Here is a 24,362-nt window from a genome sequence, read left to right as displayed (position 1 = left end):
GGGGGGGGGGGTACATTAAATCTTTGCTAAGTTGAGGAGGCACAATTCACGTATACAATTTGGAAAACACTGATAAGTGCATTTGATGAAATGTCGGTATTTTTAACAATGTTAGTATTGTCACGTATATGGGTGTGTGCGTGACTTACAGACGGGTTTTGGATTGATGACCGGATTTACTGCACACTTATACAACTTGTTACTGCAATTCACAAACCGCTATATGACGCACGTCATCTTCTCCTGCCGTCTCATGAGAGTCCTCCAATTCTCCCTCTGCTCCCAAGCTCTTATCCTGGCAGGCCGGCGTCTGGAAACTCAATTAACTCAAACCTCAAGTCCGTGTTTATGACTCAAACGATCTTCTTTGGCTCTTTTATAACCCCTCGGCAAGGACGACACAGAAAACACAACCCATCTATTGCTGAGGATTGTTTACAGCGCCGTTTCATAGCAACGGTCATGGCGCGGACCACATAGGAAACACCGCTCTTCTACTGATGCGCGAGTTCACTTCCGCGGGAACTTGTTTACCGAGTCGTTGCGTAGCAATGAACGTCTACTCTGGCTCCGCTATTCCGACTTTCAGGCATCATGTCAGAGTATTAAATAATTTTAGTAGCCACTGAAGACTCTGACCGGGATGATTCAAGATCTTTGTACTGCCTCGAAGATATCTTACAAATTTCGCGTAGTTGCCATGTTTATTTAGATTTCTGGGGAATACATAATTTAAACTACATAACAGCTCACAAATTCATACTCCTAAGTAAGATGTCGCCGGTCACGGTAGCCGAGCGGTCTAAGGCATGCACTGTCTTCGCTCGCTCGGAAGCCCGGATCGTGGATTCAAATCCCACTCAGGGCATGGATGTTTGTGTGCGTTTTTCTGTGTTTGTCTACAGGTAGAGGCCTTGCGACGAGCTGATCACTCGCCCAAGGAGTCCTACCGTATGTGTAAGATCTAGAAAAACCGAAGTGAACGCAGTTCATGGAGGTAGGCCTAGGCCCACTGGGGCTGTAGTGCCATTGATAAAAAAGAAGTCAGATGTCAGAAGCAAACTTAATTAGAACTCAACAAACGAGGCGGAAACTGAGATACGTCGATTCTTCCTGTTTCACTTAGCTAAGGGAACGTGTAGAACCCATTAACGCCGAAGGACATTATGAATTCAAAATGCCTTACAGACATTCGTAGAAACTGAGAACCTCACGGCGGCAGTTACGAACAGTTCTGTCCCCTGGGATATAACGCACTGTAGTCCGCTTGAAATCAACCCAAGTTCGAAGGAACATATCGCGTCTATCTTCAGGGTAGAAGATAAACAAAGCAAGAAACCAGCGTGAAGTAGGTAGTAAACAGAGCCCGATTCATACTGGTTTGTTGCTTGGCTTTATTCTTCGACATTGAAGATGACGACATTCCTCCGAAACGTCTGGTTCATTTGAAACAGACTACACGGCAATATATACCCCAGAAGACAGAATTCGGTCGGTTAGGTATCATTGTACTAAAATAAATATTTCGGACCCCCCCCCCCCAAAAAAAAATAAACTCCGTGGCTTGTAGTTCGCATCGAACTATACCAACCGAGCGGCCGCGGCTTGTTGGCGAAGTTAGTGCCAACTTTAGCGGATAGAGGGTGTCGCATGGTCAGCGCAACGGATCCGGAACTCCCCAAATGCATGAAAATTGTAACTGTCTCGATGGTAGGTCACTACGTGATGGTGAGTCGACGTCTCACCGTCTGCCTTGTTATGCGGTCAGTGGATGTCAGCGCCGAAGAGAGGGCGAGTACGCGGATTCCTATCTACGCGCAAGCGCAGCTTATCTGTACCGATAATGCGTCTAGCTTTTCATAATTATCTCCAGCGGCCAATGTGCAGAAGGACAAATGTCTACCAATCCCACTTTTTTTTTTTTGCTTCTCTGCTGTTAACCTGCCATTTACGGCATAGTAAACGCTGGCTAATTTCGTTACAGTTAATCCAAACGAAACACGAAAAAGTCTGTTATCAGTTGAGTACACAATTTTAAAAAGACGCATATGGCATTTAGGAAGACAGATGAGTCACCTGTCTGTTCAGACAATCCTTGAGACAGTTTCTTCAAACCTGCATTATTACGTTCAAAAACAAGTACAACTTCTGAGTTTTAAATAAAGTTTCTGCAGTGATATTTTTTATTTATTTTCACGGCACTACCAATATCATCATTTTTTTTTTGTCTTTTAGGACTATCTTTTGCTTCACTAATCCGGATCATCGCTCAATCCGATCGACTCCCACCCAATTGATCCGGATTAGCGAGGGTTAACTGTACTGGCTATATGACAACCAAGTAGGCCCGTGCATTATACAGTGCGTCCTTTACATGTTGGATATGATCCCTGAGTGGATCCTATAAACGTTCGGGGAGTAGTGACGCTAGGACAAATGCCTACTTCATTCTACGGTAACGAGTGTTGAACCCGGCGCCCGAATAACTCGCTGTAAGATGCGACAGCATTCGCAGGGTTTTCTACACGGCAATTGTCGGCCCGACTTGTCGACAAGAGCGTCCGATTCTTCCGTCAGAACGCGGCACCAGGGCACCACATTTTGGTCAACTACTGATACACTTATACAAATCGGCACCTTACACAAGCAAATACTTCGGAAATACGATTTTAGTATTCTGTTCTTAGAAGACATAATACCGTTATGTAATGTAACTGTATCGCACTGGGCAAACCCTTCAAAACCCAGTGGTGTCTATATATTCGTATGTCATCTGCTTTAACCCACTAAAACTCTGCATTATGTCCACACAGTGTATCTGTGTGCTCCTTATGGTTCTCACAATAAACAGTGACTGTTTCCCCAAACAGCATTGACCGGTTGGGCTCTGGAGCGGAGACGTAATGTGTTTCCTGTGAGGTACGGACTGAATTTTTATATATAAAGTCTCTGCATTCTGCCCACAGTGTATCTGTGTGCTCCTTATGGTTCTCACAATAAACAGTGACTGTTTCCCTAAACAGCATTAACCGGTTGACAGCGCGGATATACTCGTGCTGAAACTGCAGTGCAACAAAAGTAGCGCCTACACAGAAAGACCGACCCCTCCTTCGTCGAAGAGAAGTCCCCATTTCGAAACACGTAAACATATAGGAGAGGACAAAAATCTTGGTCATGGACCTCGAGGAGATTGAAGCCAGGAATGATTGTGCTGGCGAAGACCAGTGGCAATTTGACCGACCGACCGATCTATCTTTAAAGCGTTAATGCAGTTATAGGGGATACGAAACACTGAAATGAGGAATGTTGTATGTGGTGACTGAAATGAGATATGTTGTGTATGGTGACTGAAATGAGATATGTTGTATATGGTAACTGAAATGAGATACGTTGTATGTGACTGAAATGAGATATGTGTATGGTGACTGGAATGAGATATGTTGTAGGTGACTGAAATGAGATTTGTGTATGGTGACTGAAATGAGATATGTTGTGTATGGTGACTGAAATGAGATATGTTGTGTATGGTGACTGAAATGAGATATGTGTATGGTGACTGAAATGAGATATGTTGTGTATGGTGACTGAAATGAGATTTGTGTATGGTGACTGAAATGAGATATGTTGTGTATGGTGACTGAAATGAGATATGTGTATGGTGACTGAAATGAGATATGTTGTGTATGGTGACTGAAATGAGATACGATGTATGTGACTGAAATGAGATATGTGTATGGTGACTGAAATGAGATATGTTGTGTATGGTGACTGAAATGAGATACGTTGTATGTGACTGAAATGAGATTTGTGTATGGTGACTGAAATGAGATGTGTTGTGTATGGTGACTGAAATGAGATACGTTGTATGTGACTGAAATGAGATACGTTGTATGTGACTCAAATGAGATATGTTGTATATGGTAACTGAAATGAGATATGTTGTATATGCTGACTGAAATGAGATATGTTGTGTATGGTGACTGAAATGAGATATGTTGTATGTGACTGAAATGAGATATGTTGTATATGGTAACTGAAATGAGATACGTTGTATGTGACTGGAATGAGATATGTGTATGATGACTGAAATGAGATATGTTGTGTATGGTGACTGAAATGAGATATGTTGTATGTGACTGAAATGAGATATGTTGTATATGGTAACTGAAATGAGATATGTTGTATATGGTAACTGAAATGAGATATGTTGAATATGCTGACTGAAATGAGATATGTTGTGTATGGTGACTGAAATGAGATTGGTAACTGAAATGAGATATGTTGTGTATGGTAACTGAAATGAGATATGTTGTGTATGGTGACTGAAATGAGATATGTTGTATATGCTGAATTTGGAAGGATCTGATAATCGGCCTTTCAGTATATACGCTACCCCTGCTTTCGACTCGAATGAATAAGGAAAACCGCGAGAAATCCCAGTGACTGCAGTCTGGGTGCAGGATGCGATTGGAATCACGAACCATACGAACAAAAATCATAAGATATGTTAACAGTGAATACTGTGACGAACGGTTTCAACTATATTTAACGAGAACAAGATAAACGGATCAGAATTAACGCTCTGGCTACGTACAGTGTTCATTTCAACCTTGGAGCAGTCCAAGGTGAGCGAGTAGCTTCGTTTCGGCCATGCTACCCGGGGTAAGACACACTGTACCCATTTGACAGGAGGCTGAGTCGATGTTAGCAGTTCTGAACATCCTTAATGCCGGAAATCGAACAGCGACCACCTAGTTCATAGCCCGTTAACTTCACCAGTTTAGCTATCACGACTTCTAATGGGACTATATCGAACAGGTCACGTGAACCTGCTGCATTACAACCCTGAATCGATATGTATCGATCGTCTTTCATCAGTTGCAGCAATACGGAATTGTAAATGCAGTCTGACATATGTTGTGTCTGTGTGTATGCAAGTTTTGCGTGTGGGAATGGTCTAAAGGTCACTAAACTGAAGAGGGGTCATGCAGAATGATCTCCCATTATACAGCCAGCAGACTTTGTGAGGTTACGCAAACAGATGCCATGAAACCAGGAAACGCACGGAATGCAGCTTATCAGTTAGTAAACTTGATGGAACAGAGTCCCTAAGAGGCTAAGGTGGTAAACAAATAATTACGAACTTCATATAGAAGGGGGCACGCGGTAGCGTTTTTGTTTAAGGCACTATGCTATAAGCCGGAACGTGGCGGGTTCAATTCCAAATGAGGGCATTACATTTTTCAATTGACCCAATCCTTCCAGCCGCACTATGGCCCTGGGGTCGACTCAGCCTCTAACAGAAATGAGTACCAGCAATCTTCCTGGGGGGTAAAAAGCGGCCAGCGCGTAAGGCTGACCTTACCGCCATCCGAGCGGCGACTGTCTAGCCAATGTGGGAGCCTCAACGTCTCACAACCCTACGGGCCTCCACAGCCCGGTAACAGGAATAGCTCTACTTTTTTTCTTAATACAGAATCCAAAGGTTCATTAATGTGTTCACAAAAGCATATCCTGAGGCAGACGAATCCAGTACAGACTCTCATACTGTATTTTGTCAACATCTCCAGTAACCTGTCACAATTTGCACTTACGAATTTAATCGAGAACAAACCTCTGAAGCCTACAGACAGAAGACATTGTCTTTCATAACATCACATTATGTTAACAGGCCTAAATATAAAAAGTGTCCTCTTTTAATTGGATTTGTCTTCTCAGTCTTTCTGTCGCGAATTGATTTTTCATGTTCGCGTGCTTCTGTCTTCTTGAGCAAGAAAAAAAAGAGGAAAGTTTTCCCTGCACTTAATTATGTAGTTAAGCACTACGCCATGAAGACGTGTGGGGGAATGGAGATATAGTTCCACCATTCTTGACCTCGGCATTAGATGTAGATGAGTGGTTAGCATCACGGCCCGGCCGCCTTACCCTCAGTACCCACTGGATAGGAGGTTGGGTTGGACGCAGAGTCGATCTGAATGCTACGGACAAGAAAAAATCTTTTACCCCCACCGGGAATCGAACCCCAACCGTCCAGTCCGTATCTGTATTGACTGAGCTATCCTGCGTCTCGACGCTACCAATGTATAGAATTATAGTGTCGGATAGTAGGATGGAAAAACTTGAATGGAAACTGAAGTCGTCGGTAATGGCCTCCATTTGCCAGGAGGGACTGAGGAAAACCTCGAAAGATCTCATGCTGGCCGGTGTCCCAGCCGAGAATTTCCCAAATGCGAGTTTACAGTGTTACCGCCACGGTAGCTTGCTCGGTTCTTCATTACGTTCTTACTCAGAAATCCCATTATTTGCCTGGCTTTTCTTTTTCAAAAGAAAGTGTGCTGTAGTAGTGAAATTGGTACACGAAATTACGTGTTGGCACACATTTTAAAGACCCTTATTTAATGCGTTTTAACTACGACCATATCACGTTAATCTTCCACACGCATCTTTAACGAATTCAATAAACAACACAGACAGTAAACAGTAACAGGACACTTTAACCTCTGACCTACTTCTTATTGCAGGATTTGAAGTTGTACATTAACAAAGTTATTTTATAAAAATTGAAAAGATAGCACTGATTTGCAGTTTCACGACAACAAATTAATATATCACTCACTAGCGCAGTCGATATAGCGACTGGCAACAGGCTGGACGACTGAGGGGTCTGAATTCGAGTCCCGGTATGGTCAAGATCTTTCTCCTTTCCACGTCGTCGAGAACAGTTCTGGGACCCACCCAATTTCCTATCCAATGGATACCGGGGACTCTTTCCCCAGGGGTAAAGCAGCCGGGGCGTGAAGCTGATCTTCAACTAGTCCAGAGTGGATGTATAGATCCACATATATATGTGGACTATACATCCACTCCCCATACGTCTTCATGACGTAGTGCTTAATTAAGCAGAGGGACTTCACAGTTTTACTTTGACCTTCCTGAAACGTCGGGTAGTTTCAATTTAATCTTGTTCCAAGAATTCAAAATTTGCGCTGTTTAAAGTTACATTTATGAATCACCATTAAGCATCATGGCGGTCGCTGGTTCATTATAAATATAAACCAATACTTAAAAAGACCAGAACAAGAAATACCAAGGACTCGAAAACACTCGCATTTCTGTCCTGGCAGCCGCATAAAGTCATAAACTTGCGTTTCTGCGCGCAATTCCAGCGAACCTCTTTCATGACTCGTTAAATATTAATCAGAGTGAAAAGAAGTTGTAGAGAAAAATGAAACACATTTTATGCCAAATGTACTCTTTGCCGTAAGCCTTTTAAAACTCACTGGTTACTATATGTATGCAGCACGCGGTAGCGTAGTTGGTTGAGGCACTATGCTACAAGCCGGAAGGTCGCGGGTTCAAGTCCCGATGAGGTCATTGGATTTTTTTCAATTGACTTAATCCTTCCGGCCGCACTATGGCNTAATAATAATAATAATAATAATAAACAATAATAATAATAACATTTTGCGAAAATATTTAACAATACTCAGACGTTCAAAAATGTCTCTTGTCTTACAATTTGAATTAATATTAAAAATCGGCTCAATTATATGTGGTTACGGAGGGCGCCAGAAAAATATATCGCGGGCACCGCGTTGGACAGGGCTGGTCTAGATAATGTGGGACCCTCGACGTCTCACAACCCTATGGTCCTTAACGGCCTGGTACAGGGATAGCTTTACTTAATTTTTTTTACTTTACCACCTGCATTAGCACACTGAAACTCTGAATTCTGCCCCACAGAGTGTAGTTGTGTTCCATATGATTCTCACAACAAACAGAGACTGTTTCCCCAAACAAGATTAAGCGGTTGGGCTTTGTAGCGGAGATGTAATGTTTCCTGTGAGGTACGAACTGAATCTATATGCAGCATTTAGCAATCCAATGAATCTTTAACTACGCTATCTTTGTCGTAGGCCGGCGAAGTGGAGCTGAATGTACCCATGTGAGCTACTGACGTCATTGAGGGGGCATTGCTTTCGGACGTGTCTTGGTTACGTGCTCATGCAATGTCAATTCCGGACCAGCGCTGCACACACGATAATGGCCGCAATCAGTTTTTCTTTGGGAGCATTATGATGAAAAGCGGATAATTAAACGAGACAAAATGAAACGAGTCCTTGTTTGGAATACTGTATTGGTGCCATGTTGCGTTAACCGTTTCAAGATTAGTTGGTTGATTAAACTGCTACTGGCCATCGCCAGCACAGTCATTCTTGGCTTCAGGTCTCGTCCAGTTCTATAACCAAGAATTTTGTTCTTTTCTAGACGTGTACGTGTTTTGAAATAGGGCCCCTCTTCAACGACACACACGCGCGCGCACGCGCACACACACACACACACACACACACACACACACACACACACACATGGTCGCCTTGAAAGACTGAATTTCTGCAAAAAAAAATAAAAATATTCAGTCCGTACGTCACAGGAAACACATTACGTCTCCGCTACAGAGACCAACCGGTTAATGCTGTTTGGGGAAACAGTCGCTGTTTATTGTGAGAACCATACGGAACACACAAATACACTGTGTGGGCAGAATGCAGACTTTTTCGGAAACAGTCGCTGTTTATTGTGAGAACCATATGGAACACACAAATACACTATGTGGGCAGAATGCAGAGACTTTATATATAAGAATTCAGTCCGTACCTCACATGAAACACATTAAGTCTCCGCTACAGAGCCCAACCGGTTAATGCTGTTTGGGGAAACAGTCGCTCTTTATTGTGAGAACCATACAGAACACACAAATACAGTGTGTGGACAGAATGGAGAGTTCTTTATCTTAAAGCACGTGGTACATTAACCACTGGGCTCTAAAGGGTTAAATAATAATGAAGTTCCGTCTATACAATTACAACACATAATGATTTACTATATATTTACTTATTAATTGCTGCATGTTTCAGCAGGAAACCCCCAGGAAGATTCCTGGTGCTCATTTCTGTTAGAGGTTGAATCGACCCCAGGGCCACAGTACGGCTGGAAGGATTAGGTAAATTGAAAAATCCAGTGACCTCATCGGGAATCAAACCCGCGACCATCCGGCTTCTAGCATAGTGTCTCAGCCAACTACGCTACCGCGTGCCCTAGAGGATTCTCAGATATAACATTTTTTTAACTGAGAGGAAGCGATCCATGGTTTGTCCAATAGCGTTATCATTCTAAAGGCGAACATCGCGGATTTTAAGTGCGTGTGTAAATCGGTCAAGATCCTATATAGGCAACGAATGTTAGGTAACAAAGTGTCTTTGGTGGCCAAACTAGAGCGACATGCTCGTACAAGTGTTAAGGCAAAAGGCAGCAGAAACAGCGTACAAAAACTCACTCATTTCATTATAAAGGCAGACTTGTCCCTCTACGTATCATGTCAAGACGTGCGGGTTACGTTAATGGCATATAACGCCGTGTAGTCCGTTAAAAGTTTCGGAGCAACGTGTCTCCATATTCTGCCCAGTTTGCTACCTGTTTCATGCAGGTTTCTTCGACCCTGAAGATGAAGGCGAAATGTTCCTCCGAAACATCCATCGTACGATAAATATGTTATATCCCAGAACATAGAACTCGCTACGGGAACCTAGCTATGCAGATATCTAAATATCTGCAAATAGAACCTTAAAGTCAAGATAAAGCAGTGCATGACGCAAGAAGATAAAATCGAAAAGGCTATGTTAAGTTTATACCCGTCGCCATGTTGCTATTGCCTTTTATTCACGGCGTAAATGAAACTTGTATTGCGATCAGCGCCCGGGTCATTGTGGGTAAGCAGATCCTAGGAAACTGGAAGATTGGACATTTGACGATCACGTGCATGGCCTTATTACATAAGAGCAAGGAACCAGGCAATGTAAGGGCAGCGCCGTAATTTACCTGCTGACAGGAATAAGCCGTGTGGCGTCAGCAGACCGCACGTGACGCACGAGAGACATGAACAGGGCCTCGAATATAATATCAGTCGATTTTCTGTTTAATCGATTAAAAAAACAAAGGAAAATGGGTCTGATTTTCGTTCTAAACACAATGGCTCCCTTCCACACTCAAAATTATTTTATTAGAAATTTAAAATCTGATTTCTTGCCCGTTGCGCAATTCAAAACAAATTTTAAGTGTCATATTACCATCTGTGTTTGCTAAACATGTTTCGGCAATAGATTTCCATCTTCAGGGGTTATTTAAGGTAGTGCCTGTGCTTAATAAGGCGTATAGAGAAGTGGATGTGCAGATCCACATTTTCTTGACCTCGGCACTAGCTGAAGGTGAGTGGTCAACTTCACGCCCCGGGGAAAGAGCCTCCAGTACCCACTGGATAAGAGACTGGGTGGGCCCCAGAGCCGTTCTGGACGACGCGGACAAAATCCTTGACCCTACCGGGACTCGAACTTCGGCCCCTCTGTCGTCCAGCCCATTGCTATATCGACTGAGCTATCCTAGTTCGACGAAGGACTGAAGAAGAAACGGAAGGTTCCTGTAAACAGCTGAACCCTTGTTAAATTAGAATTTTCCTCATACAAGTCAAATGCATAATCACCGCATCGTCGGTGTTAATTAATACTCATTTGGTATTGCAGGCACTGACGGGGGGAGGCAGACATCTCCCCCACCCCGCACGCCTGGATTTTCGAAACAATAAAAAAATTTAAGGATATACGTATATATAGTGTAAGTATGGGGAGCGTACGGTTATGTACGAGGGTTGGAACTTTAATAGTGGCAACTATTTATTTACAACTGATACAAAATAGATGCATGTTTCGAAGTTTTACTGTCCTTCAGTGTAGACACCAGCACTGTGTACAACCCGTTGCCAGCGATGTGGAAGCCGTAGGATACCTTTAGCAGCGCCTGTTGTGTTGATAGTTCGAATGGAGCGGTCTACTGCCTGAAGAATCTCTGGAACAGTTCTGGAGCGAATGCCACAAAGTGGTTCCTTCATCTTAGGAATCAAGTTGAAGTCGCAAGGGCTTAAATCTGGGGAGTATGGTGGATGGTACGGTGCTTCCTAGCCCCATCGATCGAACAAATCAGCCACAGCTTGCCATTTCTGCATTTCCGTCAAATCATGCGGAACCCATCGTGATGCAATTTTTCTCATGCCCAGGCGTTCCTTCAGAATGTGAAGCACAGTCGTATGCGCTAATCCTGTCTCTCGGGCCAGCTCACGAATCGTATGGCGTCGATCACTCTCCAGCAACGCGGAAAGAGCATACACTTCTTCAGACACTAGAACGACCTGGCCGACGCATGTCTGCCACAGTTTGGCGTCCCTCGTTGAAGGCTTTTACCCAACTTGCCACCGTTCTGTAAGGCAATGCAGATTCCACGCAAGCCTCTTGAAGACCTTGATGACATTACCGTGCTGTATGACATCTGGCACATTCAATCTTTATCCAGCTCCGTTGTTCCTGTTTCGAAAACATCGTGACAACACTACATTAGACCGCCAACTAACATGAAGTTCTGTTCTCGTCACTGCGCATACGCGTGATGTGGGAAGGGAGAGTCCATTTGCTCTGAGGTACGGTAGGCATGTAACTAACGTGTGGTATAAGCGACATTATTTGGTTCCGTTGCATGGCGTCTCTACAGCAGCGTTGCCAGTATTAAAGTTCCAACCCTCGTATTTGTTCATGGCAACGATTTCAAATTCGCTGCCAACTTTACGAAGCTATCTCTGGTACTAAGTCTGAAACGCGTTTCAGAAATAACTGGTGGGAATTATACAACACTTTCTGGCTGCCATTAAATGTCAGTGGCCCACGCTGCTGTAAACACGGAGCCGCTTTCATACCGTCGTCTGTTTGTTTACGTGTAGTTAGACTACGTCACAAGTCTACTGTAGACATGTTCGGCCTAACCCCAAAAGCACGCCACTGCATAACATCACATATAGCTGAACGTGATACCGTCCGATGCAACCGGTACTGGTATGTTCTTTTTGTTTAAAAATTGTGTTGTGTGGTTTTGAGGGCTGGACGCCCGAGGCGTCGGAGTTCGAGTCTTGGTATGAGCAAGATTCTTCTCCTCCCCCGTTGCCCAGTCCAGTTCTGGAACGCATCCAGCTTTCTATNGGGGGGGGGGGGGGGGGTAAAGTGGCCGCGGCGTGAAGCTGAACACTCACCTCCAACTAGTGACGAGGTCAGGAATACACGAATCTATACATCCACTCCCACATACGCCTTCATGGTTTAGTGCTTAATTAAGCATATGGACAACTTCTATGCCCTTTTGACTTTCTGTGAAGATACTATCAGAAACATGATTTGATTCACAACAAAATATTATTTTACAGCATGTGTAGACCTTGTCGTTATGAATCAGTTAAACCTACTTCATAGTCAACATTGCATGTCCATCTTTTAGTTCTGGTTCAAGATGTCAATAAATCTGAAGTTACCGTCCAAACCATAGCCTAAATTTAAGAACTTAAAAATAGTGTGGTATTTTGTAATTCCATCTCGCTGAATATTCCTCGGTATTCTCGGGGATTTCTGGACAGTTCATTTTGTGCTTCTGCATTTCTGTTGGGATCTCCATCTAGTGCCGAGGTCAAGATTGGTAAAGTGCTACTCCCCCCATACGTCCTCATGCCGTGGTGCTTAATTAGGCACAGGGACAATATGACCTTAACTGTATGTGCTGCGAAATCACTTATGAAAAGGGATGGACCAAAGGCACCTTTATGAATAACATATCACCCGAACGAGAAAGCCAACGCGATTGCGGATTGTGTAGAAAACCAGTTCACATCTCGTGACCTGTGTGACAAGAACCATGCGCGACAGGTAGAGACTACAGTCCAAGCTCTGCTTGCATCTGTAGACGGGACCTCATTGGGGAAAGTAAGACCTTGTAACGTCCATAAATTAACAAATTCATTAAAATTGCAAACGGCTTGTGGACTTGATGGTTTTCCAAACGAATGCCTTAGGCATCTTCCAAGAAGACCACTGGTACCTCTGACACATTTATTTAATCACTGCCTTCGGCTGTCCCGTTATAACGTTACCGAAACCCGGTAAGGACCCACAATTTCCTCAAAATTTATTTCCGATTAGCCTCTTGTCTACAAAAGGCAAGCTATTCGAAACAGTTATTCTGAAAATAGTCAAAAGGCACATAGAAGAAAAGGGCCTGCTTAATGCAAGCCAGTTTGGTTTCCGTGCACGCCACAGCACGAAACTTAAATGCATGAAGCTTACGGACCACGTCACCTTAAATTTCAACAATAACATGTCCACGGCTGTTGTATTCTTGAATATGGCAAAGGATATGTTTTCAGAAAGCTGCAGCGAGGTCTCAGTGCTATTGTGACGAGGTGTGAGCGCTGGAACACAAACATCAATGAAGATGTGACTCAGGCAATTTATTTTTCTTATAGACTTAGGCCCCCTGAGGCTCATCTTACATTGAATAGACAGAATATCCCCTTTGTCAGTCATGTAAAATATCTTTGTGTAATCTTCGATAAGAGGATCACATGAGACTACTCCCTATTCAAAAGTGAGCGTTTAGGCGCCAACATTAAACTAACCCTGCATAGGGTACTCATCAGATCAGTAATGACTTATGCTTATCCCGCCTCGTAATTAGCGGTAATTACAGCGCCTACAAAACAAGATTCTCCGCACCACTGGAAATTTTCCAAGGTGCACACCGGTCCGCGATTTGCACACGGCTTTCAACCTTCCATATGTATACGAATATATAACAAAATAAAAAAATATATATAACAAACAAAAGTCGTACAAAATCATGAGAATGAGTAGTGAGATAGGCGCCAACCAGCGAGGACCGGAGCCGCGGAATACGGAAGATGAGGAAGCCACGGCGTTGGGAGTTTTACCAGGCGACAGCCGATCAAGACACAGCAGACTGAAAAGATTTAATGCGTGCTCTGGTGAACTGTAGAGTCTGTGAATTAGAGATAGCACTATAGTTACTTGCAGTTACGAACTCACAAAGAGTACATTTTGGGTCCCTCAGACAGTGACGCAAGCGCTGCTGTGTTTCAGAGCACCATGTTCAGCAGTCTGGCGAGTTACCTACTGGGCAACCAGACCCACGAACCAGACCTCTCACCTGACGCAGTGACTGCTGATGTTGGGCTCCGGGCAGTTGAGGGCGACGATGATTGGGTCCTGGTTGAGAGAACAGGTGCAGTACTCCGGAACTGTCACACTGAACGAGTGACAAGCAGAAGTAACTAACTCCACAGAGCTGAGCTCTTCTTAAGGAGCCCTCAGTCCCTCAGATACTCCAGCATATCCCGAAGGTTCATCGCCATGTTCACAAGAGCCGTATCAATCCAGTCCCTACCACCCCAACCTATTTCTCTAAGATCCATTTTAATATCATCCTCCCACCTAAACCTAGGTCTTCCTTGTGGTCTCCTTCATTCTGGCTTTCCCACCAAAACCACGTACACATTACTGTTCTCCCCCATGCGTGCTATATACGTCGCCCATCGCACCATCCATCACTCTTATCATTCTAATTATATTTGGCGAAGAGTACGAGTTATGAGCTCCTCATTATGCAAATATTATACAACATTTAATTCAGCCAGCTTTGATGTTTCTTTTCTTATTATTTAAAACTTGCACCGTACATCTGACACACGAGAAATCATACGCGATAATTTTAAGTGGTTTACTCACAAAAACAGTGCATCCATTCCGACAGGGTTCTGAGAATGTCTGAAACCACGAGGGATGAAACAACAGGCTGAAAAAAAAAACTGCATAATGAGGAGCTTCATAATTTGTAATATTCGCCAAACGTAATCAGAATGATCAAGTCAAGGAGATGGGTGGGGCATGTAGCATGCATGGGAGAAAAGATGAATTCATATAGGTTTTTAGTAGGGAAAGACCACCAGGAAGACATTGACGACGTAGGCAGAAGGATACTATTAAAACTGACTTCAGGGAAATAGAATGGGGCGGTATGGACCGGATTCATCTGGCTGAGGACAGGAACCAGTGGAGGGCTCTTGTGAACACGGTAATGAACCTTCGGTTTTCACAAAAAGTTGGGAAATTTTTGAGCAGCTGAGCGACTGGTGGTTTGTCAAGGAGGGCTCGGCTCTATAGCTTTTATGCACGCTGTGTTCTCATTACAAATGTGGCCTGACAAGAACGCACCGCAGCTTGCAACACAGAACTCGCGCTCTCTTTATGACACTGTTAGTACCGGACTATACAGCGGCGAATGGTAGAATGATCGATGAACGACGAATTGGAAACTTCAGGCACTTGCCTGAAGGGACTAAGAAAAACCACGAAAAGCCTCAGTCAGGACAGCCGATATGTCGGCCGAGATTTTAGTCAAGAGCCTCTTGGAGCCTTACCGCTATGCCATCCTCTCCCCTAATAATGTTCATGTTATGGAATCTGACAGTACGGGTGCATTTTCAAGAACAATTTCTTCCTATAGCACGGGGTGCGCTGTACCAGATTTCATCAGAATAAAATGGTTTACGATTTAAAGGGGACATACCGGAATTTTCATCTTTCTATGTTATATTAGCCGTGTTATGAGATTTAACTAAATTTTTCAAACATAACTATTTCCTAATTGTCAAAGAAAAATCCGTCGAGTGTAACAATGTTTTTAGGTCACTTATTTATCTCACTTGCCTTACATGTTTCGGTTCAAGAAAAACCATCATCAGAGGCACGTATTACAAACACATGAAAACACTGGCGTTGTTTAATGTACACAGTATGTAAGCTGCGTGGACGCTGTTACAGGTGTCGAAGTGTAAAAGCACAACACTTTCTAGTAGCATTGAATGCACGTACAACTCTTGCATTCCATCTGAAAATTGCCCTCAAATTGAGCCGTCAATGTTAAAATATTTAAAAGTTTAAAACATTTAAAGTAAAATGTTCGGCTCCTTCTTGTTGATTCGTCCCGATGATGGGATATGTCAACTTGAGGTTGTGTAGGCTTATGGTCGGATGTTTCTTACGCGTTGTGTGTTGTGTACACGAGTTGTACGTGCATTCAATGCTACTAGAAAGTGTTGTGCTTTTACACTTCAACACCTGTAACAGCGTCCACGCAGCTTACATACTGTGTACATTAAACAACGCCAGTGTTTTCATGTGTTTGTAATACGTGCCTCTGATGATGGTTTTTCTTGAACCGAAACATGTAAGGCAAGTGAGATAAATAAGTGACCTAAAAACACTGTTACACTCGACGGATTTTTCTTTGACAATCTGTGATTAGAAACTCAGAGGATGAACAGGTTAAACTGCAGTACAGTAAAAAACACGTGGTTCTAATCCATAAGCGAACTAAATACGGTAAACCCTCGCTAACCCGGAGTAATAGGCCATCCTAATTAAGCGATAATCCGGATTAGTGAAGGAAAAGTTAACCCTAAAAAACAAAAAAACAAAAACTTAGAACCTACATAAATGAAAAAAATGATTATATAAGTACCACTGACGAAAATAAATAAAATATCATTGTACAACCTTTATTAAAAATCTATAAAAAGGTCATATATTTTTTCATCGATATTAGACTCAGAAGTTATGCCTGTTTTTGAACGTAATGATGCAGGTTTGAAGAACCCGAGTCAAGCTTTGTCTGATCAGACAAGTGACTCATCTGTCTTCCTAAAGACCATGTGTCTTTTAAAGAATGTACTCAGCTGTCAACAGCCGGTTACATATTTAGATCCGGATTAACTGTAACCGGCTTAGCGAGGGTTTACTGTACTCAAAAGTCGTTCTTCGTTAGGAAGACGACCCCATTCAAATTAGTATTTCTCTGTAATCGTGTAAGAGACAGTCTGCATGCATTTCACTGCTTTGACGTTTGGGTACCTCAGTAGATTACTACAATAACACGCCTGAAACACGTGTTCCTATTTTGTTTTTCAGAAGACAGCAGATCAGAAAACTCCGAAGAGTCAAACGAGGAGTTGCCCGCCCTGGAACTCGCGATCAGTACACTTCCTCACCCATTCCCGCGCTCGTACCGGGCGCTCGCGGACGCTGTGGACTTCCGTTCCCTAACGAGATCCTCCTCCTCGTCTTCTCTTCCCTCTTTATCATTTGAAGAGTCATGGTTCCTGACGCCCCCTCCCTGCTTCACTTCAGAGGGGCCAATCCACATGGAGACTTCTCCCCTGGAGAATCTGCTGATAGAGCATCCCAGTATGTCCGTGTACCAGAACTCGTCTTCTCGCTTCTCCCTGCCCCGCGCGCGACACCGCTCTGGCTCTACTGGCACTGCCCCCGGGTCACCTGCTTCCAGTCTCTCCGGCGATGAAGCTGACCCGCCGCGCCCTCACCTGGTTGAGGCTGAGGAGCACGTGACGGCACAAAGACACTCCAGGGTGCAAGCCACGCCAAGACAGAGGCAGACTGTGTTCTTGGAACAGCAGCAGCACGAGAAGCAGTGTCTCCAAATCAGGTCTGCGCAGAAAGTGAGTAGTGGCTGCCAGTTTTGTCATGGTGCTTGATGGTGTTAACAAGACGTCACTGGGTGTCAGTGTATGGTGGAATCATTTCCAATATAACTTGTTCAAACATAACCCATCAACAGATAGGCAGATGTTGAAGCAATCTCTTCAGGTGGAACCTACTCAGTTGGGCGCAGCCGATAGAGCTAGTCCGTCTCTGCAGGGCAATGGATAATGTCCAGAAACACAACAGTCACAGAAATAGGCTGAGAACATTCTTTTAGGTTGGTTACATTAACATGCAGCAGATGGTGGAATTAAAAAGTGGCATGGAAAACCAAAGGAGGCACGCGATAGCGTAGTTCGTTGAGGCACTATGCTACAAGCCGGAAGGTCGCGGGTTCGAGTCCCGATTAGGTCGTTGGATTTTTTTTAATTTACCTAATCCTTCCAGTCGCACTATGGCCCTGGGGTCGACAGCCTCTATAAGAAATGAGTACCAGGAATCTTCCTGGAGGCTGACAACCTTACCGCCATCAGTGAGCCGATTGTCTAGATAATGTGAGAGCCTCAGTGTCTCTCAACCCTATGGGCCTTCATGGCCTGCTACATGGATAGCTTTACCTTTGCCTTGATGAAAAACCGAAGTACTTGGGGAAAACCCACCCCAGCGCTACTCTGCCCACAATAGATCCCACATGACCTGGCCTCGAATGAAGTGTGCTGCTGAGAAAGCAAGCGGACAGCTAACCGCATGAACCTCATAAGATGGTGGATTTGGGATTCCCACGGCGGTGCCTATGAAGACTACAGTTTTCTGGGTTGTAATGCCATGCGGTTCGGAGATACATTGGTAAAGCGATGGGACAAGTGTATCGATGTTGGTGGAGGACATGTCGAGAAATAAATTTTTCTTCCAGGTTCGAATATCACAAGTTTTACGTTTTTACATGCTTTATATCCATTTGTGACCTATTTACTGACTCCCCCTCATATCATTAAGTTAGAATTGTAAGCAGTTTTATGTAGAACAGCCTTCTTTCAGTTTATTAACAAATAAAATGGCTAGATATCAATACATGAATTCATACAAATCAGTGTCCCTTTAAAATGAAGTCTTTTACAGGATTTAATTGTACATTTCTTGGAATTTATAACAATCTGAAATTAAATGATGAATATGAATGCACTGCATAAAATGTTTTAATGACACATGTATGAATTTTCCATTTCAGTTACGGCAGCGCAGATCCTGTCAGCTTCTGAAACGTAATCATTTGGATCGTAGTAACAAGGCTCGTGAAATAAACTCCCGAAACAAATGTCAACGACGATCTGACCGTATGCAGCGTCACTCAGGAGCTAACAATAACCGGAAGTGCTAGCTTTAATCAAACTCACACTGATCTCAGGACACAGGGTGTTCTATTTCTTAGAAGGACATCAAGAAGGGAAGAAAAGACCCATGTATCATATTCATAATGTACTGCAGCCTGCATCTACCACACAATATGTGTTCACAGAGCCATCACCTACATTGGTCTCCTAACATTGGAACATCATACTGATGGCCAGATCTGTCCACATACAAACCCTCCGCAAACACATCAGCATATGAGGCATGAATGTGCCTCGGGAAAGTTGAAAATCATGTACAAAATTCTCCATGAGTACATACTTAAAATTAGTTTTCCTGGCAGCTGTTAATAATTAATTTACATTAATTATAAAGGATTCTGATGATGGTAAATTACAATTAGGGTTGCTGAGGGCTTTTGACCTTGTCCACGTCCAGTATTCTGAACATAACATAAAGTTTCGGAGATGAAAAGGTGGACTCTTATTCAGCTGGATTGATTATGAAGATCCAGAACAATTCAAGCAGTATAGAGACTGGATGACTGAGGAATCCCAGTTCAATTCTGAGCAGGGGCAAGGGATATTTGCCTATGTAACAGCATTCAGACAGGCTCTGGGACCCAGCACCATATCCGAGGGGTACTGGGTAAGCAGACGGTGTGCTGACCATTCACTACCAACTAGTGCCAAGGTTAAGAATGCATGCATTCCCCCATATACCTTCAGGGCATGGTGCTATATTATGCACAGTAGTAACTTCACGTTATCACTTGAAAGGCGCTAATCTGAATCACTAGATCATTCATCAGTCAAACTGAGTAGGTACCTATACACCTTTTTGCCTAAGGACAGAAACTTGTTCTGTTCAGGACACTGAACAATAAGCAATGCCCAGAAAACCCGTTATCCAAACTGTATTTTAATTACTATGTAAAAAGTTCAATGAATTGGAATTCTGTCACTGCATTCACAATTTCAGGCTTGCACTAGAACTCAAGCACATTTTACTGGGATGTTCTTACATGAAGACCTTTTCTTTGTTCTTATAAACCCACAACCATGTTACACGGAGTGCCAAGTTAAAATCAGAATTCCGAGTACTTTACTGGGGTCACAGAAACAAGTCCCATACATGGTTGGGGTGGTCATGATCAAGACTTCCCTTTCTTTGCCTGTTTGTGTTGTAGTCCCCTTCATCCAGCCCAAAATGTTCATTGGTTGTGATGGTTATCATGTAGTTATCACTACCAACATTTCCAACTGGAGGGGTGAGCATGACATACCGAAAGAGATAGGTTAATTCACAAAACATCTTTCCATAGACTCAGAATGATAAATTTGCTCAGATGTGCTCTGGATCAAAACTTCTCAAATTTTGAAAACTGAAAACACCAGTTAACTCTCTTGAGAATAACTCTCCGAAAAGAAACTTTTGTGACCTTATTCAGTTTCCCCTCAAAACAAAACAGACATGTGATAATTACTTATGTGAACAGATACATCTATTAAATAGGCCCACTACTAAGTATTCTGTTATTTTAAGTCTTTCAAAATAATAAATCAAAGTTGAACATTGTTCTCCACATGTGAGAGCTGCAGCGGTGTTTTCAAGTGCCTGGGGATGTCTTAGGGTTCACTAAATCGTCAAATCTTAATAAAAACAAAAAATGTATGGGGAAATATGTGCATGGGTAACCCAAAAATAATCTTTAGCTTGATAGCACTGGAAGAAGGTTGTTCATGTATCACCGCTCTCCTTCATATGCACAATGTTCATCGTTCTTTCTCTTAACCTAGCATTAGAACTAATTATATAAGTGCAGTATGTATATACATATATATATATATTATTTAAATATTTAAAATATAAATCTTGAGTCCTGATGTATTTATAATCTATTATTTTAATTTTTATATAATGTCTTATGTTGTAAATGATGCAATAAATATGTTTAATAAGATACAATTCTTGCAGATAAGCTTAGAGCAAATGATAAATTTCTGTGGTTGATCCCCAATTTATAGTTGATAGATTAATGGCAGTAATTTAATTTTGTGTGAAAGAATCTGGCCTTAATAAGTAACAGTAATAACAATAATAATGATGATACCAAGTACTGCCTTTCCTTGCTCCTAAATTGCTGACAGTGTTCCTATCATATACCACTAGACATTCATACTGCCATAATTTGAGAGTGATATTACAAATGTTTATACTTCTTTAGTCTTTCATAAATAGATCAACCTTAGGCAAGACATGGTATGAGCACCACCATTTAACTTTTATTATTTAGATTCAATATTCATTTTGAAAACTTCTATGGCCAATTCAGATCTTAAACAACAATTGTTTTTTTTTAAACTAACACATCCTATGCAGTTTTAAAGATAACAGCTTGAAATAAAACGTGTTTTGTATGTGAAAATGCCTCCAGTTAAGACGATGGTTTTCTGTGATGTAACACCATTTGGGAGCTGTGTACGAACTTTCTGGAGGAGTGTACTATGTATGTCTACACAGCATCATATCACAGAAGACCATAATCTTAATATTCACTGCCATGGGAACCTCAGATATCACATAGCAACACCTTCAGTTAGAATGGCAGATAAGGGCTACACAGCCAAGGTTGGGATCTGGTTCCTTATTCCACATCTAAAATTGTACGCTCGAGAAAGCTCTCTGATCAGTCCAGTGTAAAATCTGCATCCATTTCTCATCAGCAGATATATGAGAATGTGGCTCTTTGTGAAAAATTCCAGGTCCCATAAAAACGGGTGTTTTAAAATTAAAATTTCACGCACTCTTTAAAATAATGTAGTAGGTACCCTGTGTGAAAAAACTTCAGGTGATGAAAAACGTGCAGTCCTGCAGGGTTCTTACACACAGAATCACAATGCGTGTGTGCATTTTAAGAGCAATAAAAGAGGAAAACCCATGGAACTAGATGCAATATTTGCAGATCATGAATAAATCAAGGATCTCTCAGTTCAGAAGGGAACACTGCACTGAGGCTGCAAAAGGAAGTCCCACATATGGTGGGGATGACTATACTTGAGCCTCCCCACTGCCTGCCTGCTGTTATATTCCCCTAAAGTATCCTCTGGCCTATGACAACCTCTCCAAAGCATTTGTCACTAGTGAAAGATGTCACCACAAACATTCATGTGAACAGAATGACTAGATGACTAAAGGTGGGGTGTGGGGGGGGGTATGCTGGAAGGGCAAGTGTAACAGCTCAAGAGAGACATGGAGAGGTTCATTCATGGGACTTCATTTCATGGCCTCCCTCTGTGTAGTACATGTAACTGACTGGGAACAGAAAAGATTCATTTGGCCAGTAAAGATATGGGAGGTGTACATAACAATACGAGTCATATTGAAACATAAAGAGTCATATTATTTGAATAAAATGTTGTGTGTATTCCTTGAACGCAGTACAATTTACATGTGGTGGGGGCCATGTTTATGTGTAACATCAGGCAGTAAATATAACTATTTCTGAAGAATTTTAATTAAGTTGGAATTCAGTCAACAGTTACATTAACATATACTTCTGTCTATGCTGGCTTACTTTGTTTATGTGGTTCAAAATCTGGACAGCTTTGACACTCATAAGGTAGAAGTTGCTGCATTCACATAAGACATTTCTTTTTGTGTTAAAAGAGCAATTTGCCATGGAAGTTGAAATACATCCTTCTGCACTGAAGGGACTGTCTATGTATAATACATTCTCCATAAGTGAAAGCATATAAAACTGCCAAATTAACTGATCTGCAATATTCACCAGCCCAATGCACACATACTAATACAGTAATATATTATATTAATCTTGCTTGAACAGTATGAAATGATGTTGCAGGCACTTGCTAAACACCACCATTAATCATGATATAAATATGAAATTGTAGTGTATGAGATCCTTAAGAGAGATAACAACTGTGTTATGTGCTTAAGTATCACCATAAAGAAACTTTAAATGTGTCACAATTCTGCATTTTTGTTTGTATGATAATACTAAAGATGTTATGGTTATTAAAATTAAAGAAAAAAAAGAAGATAAAACTAAACTAAAAAGTGCCCTAAAATTAATTTTCAGCTGTCTGTAAAGTTGATAATCATGGGCTACTAAATACCTTGTACATTTGTTTAAAAGCATAACACTAATCACACATTCTCACGTGGTATAGGAAAGGTAGCATGTGTCCCTGTGGAATCAAAGTAATTGCAAATAATCTTTGTTAATATTTTCATAATTACTATTTTTCGCAAATTATGTAAATGCGAAAAAACCGTGGTTTATAATCGATAAATGAAGTGAGCTTTATTCCAGGCCAATTTTTGTGACTGACTGCTGAGAAACTTATTGTGGTGTAATATGAACACAATAGGGGTGCCTGTATGTTGTAGCAAATTATGTGTACAGCCAAGCAAAATGCTGCAGGACAGGATAAATTGCAATACGTCTACAGCTGTCATTTCCATACGAAACTAACAGTGGTGGTCTACATGTTCTGAATGAGAAAGAGAGAGAGAGAGGACTGTGTGGTTTTAGCTTTTGGGATGTGGCCATATCAAATGTTGACGGTTTCCCAATGTTTTAGCTACCAGCTGGTTTGCATCTCAGTCCTCTGTTCATTCAGCCATGCCTAAACCTCCCACACCTAGAATAGAGCTTCATAACACCTGTCTAAACCCACGCCTAGAATCAGAGCTTCATAACAGCTGTCTAAACCTCCCATGCCTAGAATCAGCTTCATAACAGCTGCCAAACCCACCTGCAGTCATAACCATTAAAAATTGCAACTCCAAGGTTTGCTAAAATGTTGGAAAACCAATAACTTCTGATGCAGTCCCAAAAGCTGAAGCCAGAAATTAAGAATTACTAAGAATCAAGGTCCATCAAGAGCAAAAATATTTAAAGAACTTTTACCTGTTTCAGCCACTGTTGGCCATTATCAGAAGGCAAAGCCAACAAGACAAGGAACCACTTCACACGTACGATAAACACATGTAGCTGTAAAGGGATTTCTACCATTAGAAATCAAGAGAGATTAAAATAAATAATTTAATTAACATGAGTTAATTCTAATTTCTAATGGTAGAAATACCTTTTAAACAGTGTGTTTATTGTATATGTATAGTGTTTCCTTTTTTGGTATTGGCTTTGCCTTCTCATGATTGCCAATGGTGGCCAAACCACATAAAACTCTTTTCTTAATATGGAATATTTGCTCTTGATACTTATTAATTCATCTGAAAGTGTGATAGCTCAGAATGTCTCCACACATTAAGCTCCAGTTGTGAAAATCCAAAGACTAGAATTGAAAGAGGACCTTTTTTTTTCCTAAGAAAGTACCAAATCAGATCAGATTAAGTAGTTAGTATAGGATTCTGACGATGGTGTATAACACACTGATATATTGGGTTTCTGGACTTTATCCATCGNCTTCAATAAGCAGAAAGATATTCATATTCGCAAGTTTTCCCGTCTCAACAGCCAACAGAATAGAGCCCCTTCTACCTCAGCCTCAGCATCTAAGAAATTCATCCTCAGTCGATCCAAATATA

The 24,362-nt window shown here is 42.0% G+C and overlaps 2 protein-coding genes across 10 annotated transcripts in view; one reads left to right on the top strand and one right to left on the bottom strand.

Annotated features, from left to right (window-relative positions):
- Nucleotides 1-21,214, top strand: part of LOC111866350 (tumor protein p53-inducible nuclear protein 1) — a 57,949-nt gene extending 36,735 nt beyond the window's left edge. For 3 of the 5 annotated variants that reach the window (XM_023855252.2, XM_023855218.2, XM_023855242.2), the window contains 3 exons: nt 14,022-14,208; nt 16,908-17,455; nt 18,667-21,214. In XM_023855252.2, the coding sequence (XP_023711020.1) occupies nt 14,028-14,208; nt 16,908-17,455; nt 18,667-18,816 (879 nt within the window). In that variant the 5' untranslated portion in view covers nt 14,022-14,027 and the 3' untranslated portion in view covers nt 18,817-21,214. The remainder of the gene's footprint in view (nt 1-14,021; nt 14,209-16,907; nt 17,456-18,666) is intronic. The other 2 variants (XM_023855233.2, XM_023855224.2) reach the window with 2 other exon arrangements.
- Nucleotides 1-24,362, bottom strand: part of LOC111866304 (uncharacterized aarF domain-containing protein kinase 5) — a 90,055-nt gene that overhangs the window by 54,639 nt on the left and 11,054 nt on the right. The window lies entirely within an intron of this gene.

The sequence above is a fragment of the Cryptotermes secundus genome, unplaced genomic scaffold (assembly GCF_002891405.2).
Source record: "Cryptotermes secundus unplaced genomic scaffold, Csec_1.0 scaffold1191, whole genome shotgun sequence".
NCBI classification, from domain to species: Eukaryota; Metazoa; Arthropoda; class Insecta; order Blattodea; family Kalotermitidae; genus Cryptotermes; species Cryptotermes secundus.
This window is presented reverse-complemented; position numbering and strand designations above follow the sequence as displayed.